General features: G+C 48.7%; 1 protein-coding gene across 2 annotated transcripts in view; it reads right to left on the reverse strand.

The window, feature by feature from the left end:
• The window catches only part of ESPL1 (extra spindle pole bodies like 1, separase), a 34,520-nt gene extending 21,994 nt beyond the window's left edge, over positions 1 to 12,526 (reverse strand). The window contains exons 1-9 of one of the 2 annotated variants that reach the window (XM_060195264.1): positions 12,460 to 12,526; positions 11,984 to 12,075; positions 10,189 to 11,247; positions 9,943 to 10,050; positions 9,670 to 9,790; positions 4,718 to 4,854; positions 1,348 to 1,541; positions 338 to 577; positions 1 to 145 (exon numbers count right to left, since the gene is read on the reverse strand). In XM_060195264.1, coding sequence (XP_060051247.1) covers positions 1 to 145; positions 338 to 577; positions 1,348 to 1,541; positions 4,718 to 4,854; positions 9,670 to 9,790; positions 9,943 to 10,050; positions 10,189 to 11,247; positions 11,984 to 12,064 — 2,085 coding nt within the window. In that variant the 5' untranslated portion in view covers positions 12,065 to 12,075; positions 12,460 to 12,526. Of the gene's footprint in view, positions 146 to 337; positions 578 to 1,347; positions 1,542 to 4,717; positions 4,855 to 9,669; positions 9,791 to 9,942; positions 10,051 to 10,188; positions 11,248 to 11,983; positions 12,076 to 12,389 lie in introns of both variants that reach the window. The other variant, XM_060195265.1, reaches the window with a different exon arrangement.
• Positions 12,527 to 15,200: the final 2,674 nt, after the last annotated feature.

The following is a 15,200-nucleotide window of genomic DNA, read 5'->3' on the forward strand; positions in this document are numbered from 1 at the left end:
TTCCTGCATTTTGGCCTCCAGGGTACAGATGTAGAGCCACAGCAAGGCCTGGGCCTTGTCATCCAGAAGCTGATCTTTGGCCTGGGCCTCAGGCTTCACAGAGTCCAGAAGCTGCAGGGCTTCCTGGATAGCATCCAGGGCAGAGCTGAAGGGAGAAGATGCTTTTGAATTGGGCCTTCTGCAGGAGAGCTGGGCTCACCCTTTGAACGGGCCTCCTGCGGCCACAGGATGACATGAGAGCTCAGGGGTGTGGAGAGGGAAACAGGCTTGGAACGGAGTGACCAGAACACAGGGCAAGAGGCAAGACTGGCTGGTCTCCCCAGCTATCCCTTCTCACCAGTCCGTCTGCTGGGCAAAGTCGTGGTAACAGAGCACCTGGGCCAGCTCCATCAGGTGGGTGGCTCGTGCCCAGGCCCTGGCTGGTGTCTCCTCAGGACTCAACTCTAGCAGGTCACAGATGACGTTGAAGCGTTCCTGCCCAGTGTCAGCCCGCACAGTCTTGTAGGCCTGCAGCTCCTCTCTCAGCAGGAGGGCCACAGTCTCTGAGTCCCAGTCGCTCAGGCTGTCTCGCAGAGTCCTGAGAGGGGAGGGTGGACTGTTACTGGGGGGTCGCTGATGGAGAGCAGAGCACCTACCCCATGCCAGTGCCCCAGCTTTGGCTTGCTAAAAGCTCAATTAAGTTTTCAGTCATGGGCCACATGGTGGCGCACCTGGTTAAGTGCACATGTTACAGTGTGCAAGGACCCAGGTTCGAGCCCCCGGTTCCCACCTGCAGGGGGAAAGCTTCACAAGTGGTGAGGAAGTGCTGCAGGTGTCTCTCTGTCTCTCTCCAGACCTCTCCCTCCCCTCTCAATTTCTGGCAAAAAAAAAGTTTTCAGTCATGAAGACAAACATTGCTGGGGGCCGAGAGGTGGTGCACCAGGTTAAGCGCACATAGTATGAAGCACAAGGACCAGCACAAGGATACCAATTTGGGTCCCCGGCTCCCCACCTGCAGGGGGGTCGCTTCACAAATAGTGAAGCAGGTCTGCAGTTGTCTATCTTCCTCTTCTCTCTTAATTTTTCTTTGCCCTATCCAATAAAAAAAATGGGAAAAAAAATGTCCATCAGGAGCCGTGGATTTGTAGTACTGGCTCCAGCAATAACCCTGGAGGCAAAAAAAAAAAAAAAAAAGACAAAGACATTGCCTGTTGCCACTGTTCCCCCAATACTCAGCACAGTGTTCGGCACACAGTAGGCACTTGAATCAGTGTCTTTTACAGACATGAGGATGAGCATGGTCAAAAGTACAAAAAGCCAGGCTTAGTCATGGGGCAAATGTGGTTGTCCAGCTCCCCACTGGCTCACCTCAGCTGGAGCTCCTTGTCTCCAACTCTGGCTGCATCCATCTTGACTCGAACCCAGTGAGTGACTGGTTCTGTCATGTGTTCGGGGCCATAGGATTGCAAGGCTGCCAGCCACAAAGTCACCATCTTGCAGCCTTGTGCCTGTTTGCCCAGTTTCTTCAGGCTGTCTACATGCAGCCGGAAGCACCTGTGTAACTGACCAGAGAAAGGGGACAGGCAAAGTGAGTTCCACTCTGAGCACTGGGAGAGAGCAAAGGTTCTCACACAGTGGTCCACCTACCCCACCCTGTCTCCAGACAGGAAGCACCTGACACCTAAATAAAATAACCCGAGTCTTCGCGACCCATCCACACCTCTGCAGACTTGCTTTGCCCTTAATCAATCTTTCTTTCTTCCTTCCTTTCTCTCTCTCTCTCTCTTTCTTTCTTTCTTTTAAACTAGTGCACTGATGAACTCTGGCTTATGGTAGTGTGGGAGATTGAACCTGGGACTTTGGGGGCTGAGGGATGAGTCTCTTTGCATGACCATTATGCTATCTCCTCTTGCCCAAGCTTAGGTCTTTTCTTAACAAGTCCCAGTTTCCCATGAGTCAGAGATGACCTGGCATCCTGACTCTTCCTTCTCCCCAGCTCCCTGCCAGGTTGATCCTTAACTTCATACACCTCTACTTCTTTCCACCTTTGGAGCAGCTGCTGCCAATCAAACAACTAGCTTTTCCTACCTAGGAGCCTGGGTGGCCAGCCTTGTCCTGGCACCCCATCTGCCACAGTGATGCCATAGAAGTCTCTGATGTGGATCTGACAGTATGGCTCCAGTAGAGCCTCCAGCTCGGCTCATCAACCTACTCAGGTGAAACCTGTATGCCCCGCCATGTAGGCCAACCCAGCCAAGTCACTGTCTCATGGCTATTCTGGCTGTAAGACAGTGCAGTTGGCATTTGGCTTGCCCAAAAGACCATTTGGAAGATTTTTTTTTTTCCTTTTCTTCTTTTGCCACCAGGGTTATTGCTGAGGCTCAGTGCTGGCACTATGAACCCACTGCTCCCATCAACCATTTTTTCCTTTTTAATTTGATAAGACAGAAATTGGGGGGGGGTAGACAGAGAGGGAGAGAGTAAGATAGACACCTACAGACTTGCTTCACTGCTCATAAAGTGTCCCTCCTACAAGTGGGGAGTGAGGGCTTGAACCCTGGTCCTTGTACACAGTGATACGTGTGCTTAGTCAGGTGTGCCATCACCTAGACCCCTGGATGAACTTTTTTAAACTTCACAAGTGGTGAGGCAGTACAAGTGTCTGTCTGTCTATCCAGCCAGCCATCTCTCCCGTCTCTCTCTAATATATTTTACTTATTTAGTGGATAGAGAAAGATCAAAGTCAATAAAAATACTGGGCCAGGGAGAAAACTCAACCAGTCGGAACAGCAACTTGCCCACCTGATAGATACTGAGCAGAGTTCTCATCTCTCTCCCCCTCATTAAAAAACATAAAGTTAAATAATAAAAATAATAAAAAAATAAGCTATTGGGTGATCAGGAAGATACTTCAGGCTGCTAAAGCACCAACTTATATGTCTCAGGTCCCAGAAGTCCCAGGTTCAATCCCAGGTACTATCTGAAGCCAGAGTGGTATTCTGGTTCTCTCTCTCTCTAAGATTTCTTTTATTTATTTATTTTTATTATCTTTATTGATTAGATAGAGACAGCCAGAAATCGAAAGGGTAGGGGGAGCTAGACAGAAAGCCACTTGCAACCCTGCTTTACCACTCATGAAGCTGTCCTTCCTGCAGATGGGGACCGGGGGCTCAAACCTGGATCCTTGCACATAGTAACATGTGTGCTTAACCAGGTGCACCACCACCTGGCCCCCTTTGGTTCTCTTTCAATAATAATAGTGTGTGTGTGTGTGTGTGTGTGTGTGTGTGTGTGTGTGTGTGTGTGTGTGTGTGTGTGTGTGTGTATGTGTGTGTGTAAACCAGAACAGTGTTTGGGGCTACCTTATGGTGGTGCAGGGGACTGAATATGGGGTTACGGAGTCTCAGGCACAAAGTCTTCTTGTGTAACCATTATGCCTGTCCCTAAATAAATTCTGGGGAGCTGGGTGGTAGCGCAGGTTAAGGGCACGTGGCGCAAAGCCTAAGGACCATCATAAGGATCCTGGTTCAAGCCCCCGGGTCCCCACCTACGGGGGAGTCGCTTCACAGGCAGTGAAACAGGTCTGCAGGTGTCTTTCTCTCCTCCTCTGTCTTCCCTTCCTCTCTCGATTTCTCTGTCCTATTCAACAACAACAACAATGACAACAATAATAACTACAACAAGGGCAACAAAACGGGAAAGTTGGCCTCCAGGAGCAGTGGGTTCGTAGTGCAGGCACCAACCCCCAGCCATAACCCTGGAGGCACATATAAAATAAAATAAAATAGGGAGTCGGGCGGTAGCGCAGCAGGTTAAGTGCACATGGCACAAACTGCAAGGACAGGCATAAGGATCCCAGTTTGAGCCCCCGGCTTCCCACCTGCAGGGGAGTCGCTTCACAAGCAGTGAAGCAGGTCTGCAGGTGTCTTTCTTTCTTTCTTTCATTAAATTTTTTAAAAAAATATTTATTTTATTTATTCCCTTTTGCTGCCCTTGTTGTTTTATTGTTGTATTTATTATTGTTGTTGTCGTTGTTGGATAGGACAGAGAGAAATGGAGAGAGGAGGGGAAGACAGAGAGGAGGAGAGAAAGACAGACACCTGCAGACCTGCTTCACCTCCTGTGAAGCGACTCCCCTGCAGGTGGGGAGCCGGGGTTCAAACCGGGATCCTTATGCCGGTCCTTGTGCTTTGCACCACCTGCGCTTAGCCCGCTGCGCTACAGCCCGACTCCCCAGTGTCTGTCTTTCTATCTTCTTCTCTGTCTTCCCCTCCTCTCCCCATTTCTCTTCGTCCTAACAACGACAACAACATCAATAACAATAACAACTATAACAACAATGAAAAACAACACGGACAACAAAAGGGAAAATAAATAAATAAATATTAAAAAATAAAATAAGTTCCAAAAAAAAAAATTTAAGTATGTGACAGTTCAGGTGAGGTGTTCTAGTACTGGTGTCAACATGCCCTTTCAAGCAGAGTCCAGCCAAGTCCCTTCATGATTCTCTCTCACTTTTTTAATATATATATATATATATATTTTATTTATTAAAGAGAGGGAGAGGAGGAGAGAAAGAACCAGACGTCACTCTGGTACATGTGCTGCCAGGGACTGAACTCGGGACCCCATGATTGAGAGTCTAACACTTTATCCACTGTGCCATCTCCCAGACCATGATTTCATGATTCTCAAAGTGTCTCCTGCCCCCAGGACACCTCCCTTCCTGCCCTCTTACCTTCTCAGGAGGCACCTCTGGGTAGGTACCTGGTTTTGCCGAGCCCAGGAGCTGACACAGGGGCTCGGAGATGGCACAGGCCTCTGCATAAAGCTTGTGACTGTAGAAGCTGTAGGTCAAGTTGCTGGTGTAAGAGGCTGGAGGGGAGAGAAAGGACAGTTGACCACAGGAATGGACTTCAGGCCCTCCCCTGCCAGAGGCTGCAGAGAACTCAGACCCACGGTCAGTTCAGACGCTTCCAGAGGCCAAAGGAACCCCTACCACTCGAAAGAAAAGGGTGCAGCTCTCTTCCTTCTGGTGTATGGCTTCCATTCCAGTAAGGAAGAACCACAGCAGTCAACCCCCTGCCTTAGTCTGACAAGGGCCAAGTGTCCAGTCCCACCCAAGGCTTACTACCTTTCTCACTTTCTTCTAATCCATCTTCATCTTGCTCCAAAGGTCTGCATTTGAATGAACAGTCTGGCCTGTCCCTTACTTCCTGACCCTCCCCTCACTCTGCTGAGGTCACACGAGCCACCTAGCACCAAACCTGCCCCTGCCTTAGGACCTGGGCACTGACTATTTGCCCTGCCAGGGATCTTGGTCTCCAGGTTTCTCCCTGGTTTAAGTCCCTCGAAACCTCCAAGTTTTGTTCATCATCCTCTCAATGAGGCCTACTGAACCTGACCACCATATTTAAAATGGTAACTCAAAGAGGCTAGGCGGTGGTGTCCTAGTTGAGCACACACATTATCATGCACAAGGATCTGAGTTCAAGCCCTGGGTCTCCAACTGCAGGAGGAAACTCCAGAAGCAGTGAAGCAGAGTTGCAGTGTCTATGTATCTATCTATCTCCCTCTCCCCTATTTCCCTTTGTCCTGTCAGTTAAAAAGAAAAGGACTGTTCAACAATTTGTTTAACTTTGTATGTTAACTCTCTTTTTAGCTACCAGGTTCCAGAAGCTAGCAGGATGCGACCAGACTTCCTCGGACAGACAACCCCACTAATGTGCCTTGGAGCTCCGCTTCCCCAGATACCTTCCCCACTAGGGAAAGAGAGAGGCAGGCTGGGAGTATGGATCAACCTGTCAATGCCCATGTTCAGCAGGGAAGCAATTACAGAAGCCAGACCTTCCACCTTCTGCAACCCACAAGGACCTTGGGCCCATACTCCCAGAGGGGATAAAGAATAGGAAAGCTATCAGGGGAGGGGAGGGAATACAGAAGTCTTGGTGGTGCGAATTGTGTGGAGTTGTGCCCCTCTTATCCTATGGTTCTGTCAATGTTTCCTTTTTATAAAAAAAAAAAAAAAAAAAAAAAAGGAAAAAAAATGACCACCCAAAGAAGTGTAAATTCATCATGTAAGTACTGAGCTCTAGCAATAACCCGAGTGGCAACAACAAACTGATAACTCTATGAAACCAGGAGGTGTCCCAAAAGATACGGGGTGGTCGGGCAGGCAGTGGCACAAGCAGTTAAGCAAAAGTGTTACAGTACACAAGGACCCAGGTTCAAGCCCCTGGTCACCACCTGCAGGGGGAAGCTTCACAAGTGATGAAGTAGTGCTATAGGTGTCTTTCTCTATCCCTTTCTGCCTCTCCCACTCCTCTCAATTTTTCTGTTCTCGAAATAAATAAAATCCACGCAAAATACTAAAAATAAATAAACAAATAAAGATAAGGTATTGGACTCTGAAGCATGAGGTCCCAAATTCTTTTTTTTTCTTCTTCTTTCCCTCCAGGGTTATTGCCGGGGCTCGGTGCCTGCACTACGAATCCACGGCTCCTGGAGGCCATTTTTTTCCCTTTTGTTGCCCTTGGTTTTTTTTTGTCGTTGTTGATGTTATTATTGCTGCCAGTTCTTAGCAACATCGCCCCGCCAGATATTCGTCGGGATGCGGCATCATCTAAGTTCATTTCCCACGTCTACGCTCGACCGGACCTGCCAATATACGCGGATATCTTCGCCCACCCTGTCCAACGCTTGACATCTCATCACCCAATCTGGTCCCCTACGCCTACACTGAACTTCTCTGTTCCAGACTCTTGGAAACAGAGTTGGCAGTCAGCTGAGGTAAAGAACAAACACCTCATCACAGACCCCTGCGAGCGTCAACCCGGCTTTGACCTAGCACGTTATGATTGGGCCCTCCTCAATCGCTATCGAACAGGCCATGGCCGGTGCGCCGCTATGTTCCATCGCTGGGGAGCCAGAGACGACCCGAACTGCCCCTGCGGCTCCAGACAGACTATGACCCACATAGTCACCAACTGCCACCTCTCCAGATTCAGAGGAGGTCTCGAAACTTTACATCAGGCTCAACCTGACGCTGTTGACTGGCTACGGAAGAAGGGCAAACGCTAGAAGAAGATTGCTGTCATTGTTGGATAGGACAGAGAGAAAAGGAGAGAGGAGAGGAAGACAGAGAGGGGGAGAGAAAGACAGACACCTGCAGACCTGCTTCACTGCCTGTGAAGTGACCCCCCTGCAGGTGGGGAGCCGGGGGCTTGAACCAGGATCCTTGTGCCAGTCCTTGTGCTTTGCGCCATGTGTGCTTAACCTACTGCGCTACAGCCCGGCCCCCGAGGTCCCAAGTTCTATCCCCAACATCACATGGTGCCCCCTTCCATTAATAAATAAATAAACATGTAATAAAATGATAACACTGGTGAGGGGAACAGCATGAATGGTTATGCCAACAGACTCTAATGCCTGAGACTCCACGGTCCCAGGTTCAACCCCTCGTACCACCATAGGCCAGAACTATGCAGTGCACTGGTAAATAAATAAATACTAACTAAAAATAAGTATAAAAATGTAATAAATAAACAGTTTTCAAGGAGGTAGCACAGTGGCCATGGCACTGGACTTAGAAACATAAGGTCCCTTGGGAGTCGGGCAGTAGCACAGCGGGTTAAGTGCATGTGGCGTAAAGCACAAGGACCGGCGTTAAGGATCCCAGTTTGAGCGTCTGGCTCCCTACCTGCAGGGGAGTCACTTCACAGGTGGTGAAGCAGGTCTAAAGGTGTCTTTCTTTCTCTCCTCCTGTCTTCCCCTGCTCTCTCCATTTCCCTCTGTCCTATCCAACAACGATGACAGCAATAACAACAATAACTACAACAAGGGCAACAAAAGGGGATATATAAATACTTTCTTTAAAAAAAAGAAGCATAAGGTCCCAAGTTCAGTCTCTGGCATCACATGTGCCAGAGTGATAGATATAAGGATGTAGAAAAAATGCTACAAATGTTTATCTGGAACCAGAAAAGACCTAGAACTGCCAAAACAATCTTGAGAAAAAAGAACAGAACTGGAGGCATCACACTCCCAGATCTCAAACTGTATTATAGGGCCACTGTCATCAAAACTGCTTGGTACTGGAACATGAATAGACACACTGACCAGTGGAATAGAATTGAGAGCCCAGAAATGAGCCCCCACACCTATGGACATCTAATCTTTGACAAAGGGGCCCAGACTATCAAATGGGGAAAGCAGAGTCTCTTCAACAAATGGTGTTGGAAACAATGGGTTTAAACATGCAGAAGAATGAAACTGAATCACTGTATTTCACCAAATACAAAAGTAAATTCCAAGTGGATCAAGGACTTGGATGTTAGACCACAAACTATCAAATACTTAGAGGAAAATATTGGCAGAACTCTTTTCTGCATAAATTTTAAAGACATTTTCAATGAAACAAATCAAATTACAAAGAAGACTAAGGCAAGTATAAACCTATGGGACTACATCAAATTAAAAAGCTTCTTCACAGCAAAAGAAACCACTACCCAAACCAAGAGACCCCTCACAGAATGGGAGAAGATCTCTACATGCCATACATCAGATAAGAGTTTAATAACCAACATATATAAAGAGCTTGCCAGACTCAACAACAAGACAACAAATAACCCCATCCAAAAATGGGGGGAGGACTTGGACAGAATATTCACCACAGAAGAGATCCAAAAGGCCGAGAAACACATGAAAAAATGCTCCAAGTCTCTGATTGTCAGATAAATGCAAATAAAGACAACAATGAGATATCACTTCACTCCTGTGAGAATGTCATACATCAGAAAAGGTAACAGCAGCAAATGCTGGAGAGGGTGTGGGGTCAAAGGAACCCTCCTACACTGCTGGTGGGAATGTCAATTGGTCCAACCTCTGTGGAGAACAGTCTGGAGAACTCTCAGAAGGCTAGAAATGGACCTACCCTATGATCCTGCCATTCCCCTCCTGTGGATATATCCTAAGGAACCCAACACATCCATCCAAAAAGATCTGTATACACATATGTTCTTGGCAGCACAATTTGTAATAGCCAAAACCTGGAAGCAACCCAGGTGTCCAACAACAGAGGAGTGGCTGTGCAAGTTGTGGTATCTATACACAAGGGAATACTACTCAGCTGTAAAAAATGGTGACTTCACCGTTTTCAGCCAATATTGGATGGACCTTGAAAAAATCATGTTGAGTGAAATAAGTCAGAAATAGAAGGATGAATATGGGATGATCTCACTCTCAGGCCGAAGTTGAAAAACAAGACCAGAAAAGAAAACACAAGTAGAACCTGAAATGGAATTGGCGTATTGCACCCAAGTAAGACTCTGGGGTAGGTGGGTGGGGAGAATACAGGTCCATGAAGGATGATAAATGACATAGTGGGGGTTGTATTGTTAAATGGGAAACTGGGGAATGTTATGCTTGTACAAACTATTGTATTTACTGTTGAATGTAAAACATTAATTCCCCAATAAAGAAATAAATTAAAAAAAAAAAGGATGTTCAAGCTTCTCTCACTCCCCGAACAGACACCATCACTGAGTTTGAGACACACACACACACACACACACACACACACACACACAACACCCCCCTGCACCAGTGGTTAGAATCATTCAACAAGTGCTTTTTGCCTATAAAATGAACGAGTCTCCCAAGCACCCAGTATCTGGGACCCAGGGCACTAACCTGTCATCCCCAGGAAGACAGCCACCTCTTGGCCTGACAGGCTTTCTAAGGTCTCTAGCATCCAGACAACAGTAGACTTGCAACTTTCCAGCAGCTGGGCCAAGTCAGCCAAATCAGCTTCCTAAGGAAGGAGACAAGATATGAGAGTGGGAGCAGCCATGACAGGTCCAAGGTGACCCCACACTCAAAGTCAAAGCCAGCCCAGAGTTCTGCCAAAGGCAGTGAGCAGGTCCAGAGCCTGCCTAGGTTCCCCGAGCACTAGCCAGTCAATACCTGACAGCCTTGGGCAAAGTCATAAACCACCACAGTGTAGAGCTGAAGTCCCTGAAAGTGCAGCTGAGCCAAAGACTGTTGCTGCTTGGAGGACGAGTCGCCACAGACCTGAGGGAGAAACATGAAGACTGGTTTGAAGGGCAGAGATAAAAGGCACAGTCCAGAGAACAGTTTATCAAAGATGGAGCCAGAACCTCCAAATTCTGCCCCATACCCTCCCACCCTCCTTCTGTGTTCTTGACTCACAACACTCTGCAGCTGCTGGAGGAGGGTTCGGTACACTCTGAGGAAAGAAAAGAGGCCACCAATGGTGTCAGGTTCATAGCGTCTCTTGGTGCCTCGCTCCAGGCCTGAGAGGAAGAACTGGCAGCTGTCACACAATGCCCGTAGTGGGGGCAATGCTGCCTCCATGCTGCTCTTCAGGACAGCTAAGGCTTTGAGCAGAAGACGGCCCACAGCCTGGGATCCTTCCTCCCCAACCTGCAGCAACTCAACTGCCAGCTGGCAGAGCTGGAGGCTGGGGGCCAGACTAGTGCTCTTGAGGTAACTATGAGCCCTCTCCACGGTCCCAGTGGCTTTGGTGAAGTGCCGGCTCCAGCAGAGACGACGGCAGAGTTCCAAGGTGAGTTCCAGAAGACAGAGGGCCCTCTGGGGAGAAAGAGGACCGGCAGAGTCTCCTCCTTCACCCACCAAGGTTCTGATCACGTGCCGGCAGACCATCTCCTCGAGGAAGTCAGCGTCCTCCTTGCTCAGGCTATGCCCGCTGGTATCAAATAGCTGATGGGCAGCCACCACTCTACAGGCTGTTGGAGAAGCAAAGTGGGGGACCTCAAAGGGGGTACTTTCATCCTCCAAGAGTACCAGAAAGCTCAAGGCCCTCAGCCGGGCTGAGAAGGCATCGCGCCGATCCACCAGGGCTTCTGCCCCCTTCCAGAGCAGAGCAAAGCTGCCCCGAGCCACGGCCTCATAGTCCTGAGGAGCAGCCTGGCGAGAGCACTGCACCAAGCAGGTGTGGAGGGGCTGGGCAAGGCGGATGGTGGCATCTGGGACGCCCTGTGTGGTTAGGTTCCGCAGTAAGATGAAAAGGATTCGTTCCAGGTAGAGTGGTGGGCGCTGAGGGGTGGACATCAAATAGCCATCGCAAGCCAGCTCCGCCAGCTGCAACAGGCTCCCCACGTGCCCGGCACAAGCCAACTTGGCGGTCAGCTGCTGGGCGCAAGCTCTCAGGATGCCGTCACAGACTTGTCCTCTCTCAGCGTCAGACCGACAGCTGGAAGAACCATCTGGAAGCCTGGTCAGGAACTCCTAGGAGGGAAGATGTGGATGGAAATATCAAAGAAAGAGGCAGGAAAAAACAACCCGAAACAGGCCTGCTCATAAGAGACTGCCCTGCTGCTAACATGTTTGTTTACTTATTTAAATCTAAATCTTAAATCTAAGCCCAGCTCCCCGGCCTTCCTTTTCATTTCTACTTAACCACTAAAGGGAAGAGTGACACAGACAGAGAAAGACACTGGTGGTACTCCATTATGGTGTGGGGCCTCCAACCCTGGCCCTCCCCACACAGCCCTGCATGGCAGGGTGGCAGCCTTATGAAGTGGGGCTATCTTCGAGCCCCCATATCTTTTTCTTTCTTTCTTTCTTTCTTTTTTCTTCTTTACCAGAGCACTGCTCAGCTCTGGCTTATGGTGGGGCAGGGGATTGAACCTGGGCCTTTGGAGCCTCAGGCATGAGAGTCTCTTAGCATAGCCATCTTGCTATCTACGCCCCTCCCCCCATCTCTTTAAGAAAGAGGAGAACAAGGAGCAAGAAAGACAGCACCAGCGGGCGCGACAAACTTTCATGTCTGAGACCTGAGGTCTCGGGGTCCTTCTCCTGCACCATTATAAGCCAGAGCTGAGCAATGCTCTGGTCAAAATATTAAATATCAATAAAAAGAAAAAATATTAAATAATAAGGAAGGAGAAACAAAGGGGTGTGGGGGGTGAGGACGGTTCAGCTTGGAAAACCAGGCGTGTCCAGAGGCTCACAGCTGCCCCACCTTCAAGTCCGGAAGTAACTTCTCCGCCTCCTTCGGGCTGCTCAACAGAGCCCCAAACTTGACTCCTTTGAAGCTCCTCATGGCGCAGGGAGCTGGGGAAGAGGAGACAGGTTAGGGAAGGCAGACAAGAGCCCGAAAGCAGCTCAATGGAGGGTGAGGAAGGAGACAGCGGAGAGTCCCAGCAGACGGCCCCCCTCCGGAGGGAAATGTCCCTGCCGCGACCCGCCGGCACCGCGGTCCGTCGCCCTCCTGCTCCAGCTGCTGCTCCGGCCTCGGTCTCCCGGCTCCGCCGCCACGCCCCCCCGGAGGCCTTCGCCCGCCTCCCCAGCCGCCCCTGGGCGCCCCCAGCCAGGTGTCCCGCCCTGCCCTCCCAGCATCGCCTCCACATGTTCCTCAAGTCACTCACTTCGGCGCAAACACAAACTCAGGGTTCCTCAGACCAGAGCCTGTTCCTCCCTCCCGCGCCCAGGACTCACCCGCCAGGCTTAAGCGCTCCCTCAAGGGTCCCCAAAAGTAACCTTGCTTTTTCCGCGCCAGCCCCTCCTTTCAAATCTTCACAGCGGCCAATCAGCGAGGGCGGTGTAACGTCGGCGGACCGCGCGGCACCCTGGGAGTTGTAGTTCACTCATCCCTCAATCTCGTCACGTGACGTCGGCCGACTAGGCCCTGCTGTTCCAGACGTTGAGGCCTCTGGGGGGCGCGGTGCTCCCCTGTTTTTCCGAACGGGGCCTATTTCCTCCGCTACCCTTCTCTGTCACTGGAATCCTGAAAACCAGTCCCAAGTTTTCTTTTGCCACATTATCGTCAGATCTTTAAAGAGTTTAAATTTTGTGGTAACGCAGCGGGTTAAGCGCAGGTGGCGCAAAGCACAAGGACCGGCATAAGGATCCCGGTTTGAGCCCCCAGCTCCCCACCTGCAGGGGAGTCGCTTCACAGGTAGTGAAGCAGGTCTGCAAGTATCTTTCTCTCCCCCTCTCTGTCTTCCCCTCCTCTCTCCATTTCTCTCTGTCCTATCCAACAACGACGACAACAAGAATAACAACAACAATAAAACAACAAGGGCAACAAAAGGGAATAAAAAGATTAAAAACATTTTTTTTTGAAGTTTAAATTTCAAGAGAAATAGGCATCAAGAATTAACTCGCAATCTGGCGCAGTTTGGGTTACTAGGAAAGAAGGCACCTAGCCTTTCATGGAATTTGATTTATTTATTTATTTTTTGGTGTGGGACAAGGGGAGCAGTGAGATGACTCACCTGGGAGGATGCCTACTTTGCTTAGTGTCACTCAGGTACAGGGCACTGGAGGAAACTTTGGTACTGTTTCCTCTCAATCTCTGTGTTTGTGTGTCCCTGAAAAAGTTTGTTCAGCAATAACAAAAGTACGTTATTTGGTCAAGGGAGATAGTATATAGGTTTATGTAACACTTTCATGCCTAAGACTCAAGAGGGCCCACCACATCTCTGGCACCACCACAAGTCAGAGCTGAGCAGTACACTGGCATAATAATAATAATAATAATAATAATAATAATAATAATAATAATAATGTCATACATTTATAAAACAAGTATTGCTTCCAGGAGTTGGTAGGTAGCTCACCCAATAGAGTGCACATATTACCATGCATGAGAAGCCACCATATGGAGCACCTGCAGGAATGGAGCTTCAAAAGCAGTGCCTCTGTTGGCTTTCTTTCCTATCTCTCTCTCTATCTCTGTCACCATCTACCCAGAGGAAATAATAAATAGTAACAATAATGATAGGTTATGCAAAAAGACTTTCATGTTTGATGCTTCAAATACAGTCCCCTGCACCACCATAGGCCAGAGCTGAGAGGTGCTCTGGTAAAATAATTAGGGGCCGGGTGGTGGTAGCACAGCGGGTGAAGCGCACATGGCGCATAACACAAGGACTGGCCTAAGGATCTGGGTTCCAGTTCCCTGCACCCCATGTGCAGAGGTGATGCTTCACAGGTGAAGCAGGTCTGCAGGTGTCTATCTTTCTCTCCCCGTTTCTGTTTTCCCCTCCTCTCGATTTCTCTCTCTTATCCAACAACAACAACAACAACAACAACAACAAAATGGAGAAAATGACCTCCAGGAGCAATGGATTCGTAGCACCCAGTCCCAGCGATAATGCTGGAGGCAAAATAAATACAAACAAACAAACAGTGCTTCCAGGGGGCACCGGCAAATACTGTAGTGACCTCCAGCTCTCTGCTTTCCAATTCTGTTCCTTCCATCCATTGGATTTGCATGAGAAAGACTTGAGGATCCAGCATTCCTTGATGGGAGACCTAGCAGAAAGGGATGATGCAGGGGTTGACAGGAAGAAGTAGGAAATGTCATTGATTGGGATCTTTTAGTCTTTGATGACTTGTTTGGTAAATACTCAACTATTTCCCCAAACTTACAGATCGGTTCGCTCTGCTTCTTCCTCTATCAAAGAATTCAGCTCAATAGTCTCACCTTTCAGAGAGACAATTCCTGATGAACTCTGCTGGGTAACTCATCCTTCCTCTGTCATAGTCTATCGTCACCACTATCAAGCTCATTTAGGAGCTGAGAGTCTAGCAGAGAAGTCTATTTTAAAAGAACACACAGGGGCGGGAGGGGGTGGGGAGAGGGCAGGCAGTGGCACATCTGGTAGAGGACACACATTACAGTACATAAAGACCCAGGTTCAAGCCCTTAGCCCCCACCTGCGGTGGGGAAACTTCCTAAGTGGTGAAGCAATGCTGCAGGTATTTTATTTACCTATCTAACCCTCAATCTCCCCTTCCCTCTCAATTTCTCTATCCAAAATAAATAAATAAAATATTAAAAAAGAAGGGATCTTCATAAAAATAAAGAAAGAAAATAACACATTGAGGCTGAGTGGTGGCACAGGCAGTTAAGTGCACATTACCATGTGCAAGGATCAGGGTTCAAGCCTCTGCAGGAAGGAAACTTCACAAGCAGTAAGCAGTGTTGCAAGTGTTTATGTCTCTCTCCCCAAATATAAATAAATCAAATAACACACCACGTAAAAGAACATTGACATTGCCAAATGAAACCCCAGCATTACAAACCCCAGTATGTTAGTGTGTTAAAGGTAGAAAGAACGTAGGTATTAAATGGTGTTACAGACATTGCGGGCTTAGCTCTTGGAGAACAAGGAACCCAACCAAGAGGTGTGTTCATAAGTGTTTAATCAATGAATCAAACAGAGTGAGTC

The sequence above is a fragment of the Erinaceus europaeus genome, chromosome 7 (assembly GCF_950295315.1).
Source record: "Erinaceus europaeus chromosome 7, mEriEur2.1, whole genome shotgun sequence".
NCBI classification, from domain to species: domain Eukaryota; kingdom Metazoa; phylum Chordata; class Mammalia; order Eulipotyphla; family Erinaceidae; genus Erinaceus; species Erinaceus europaeus.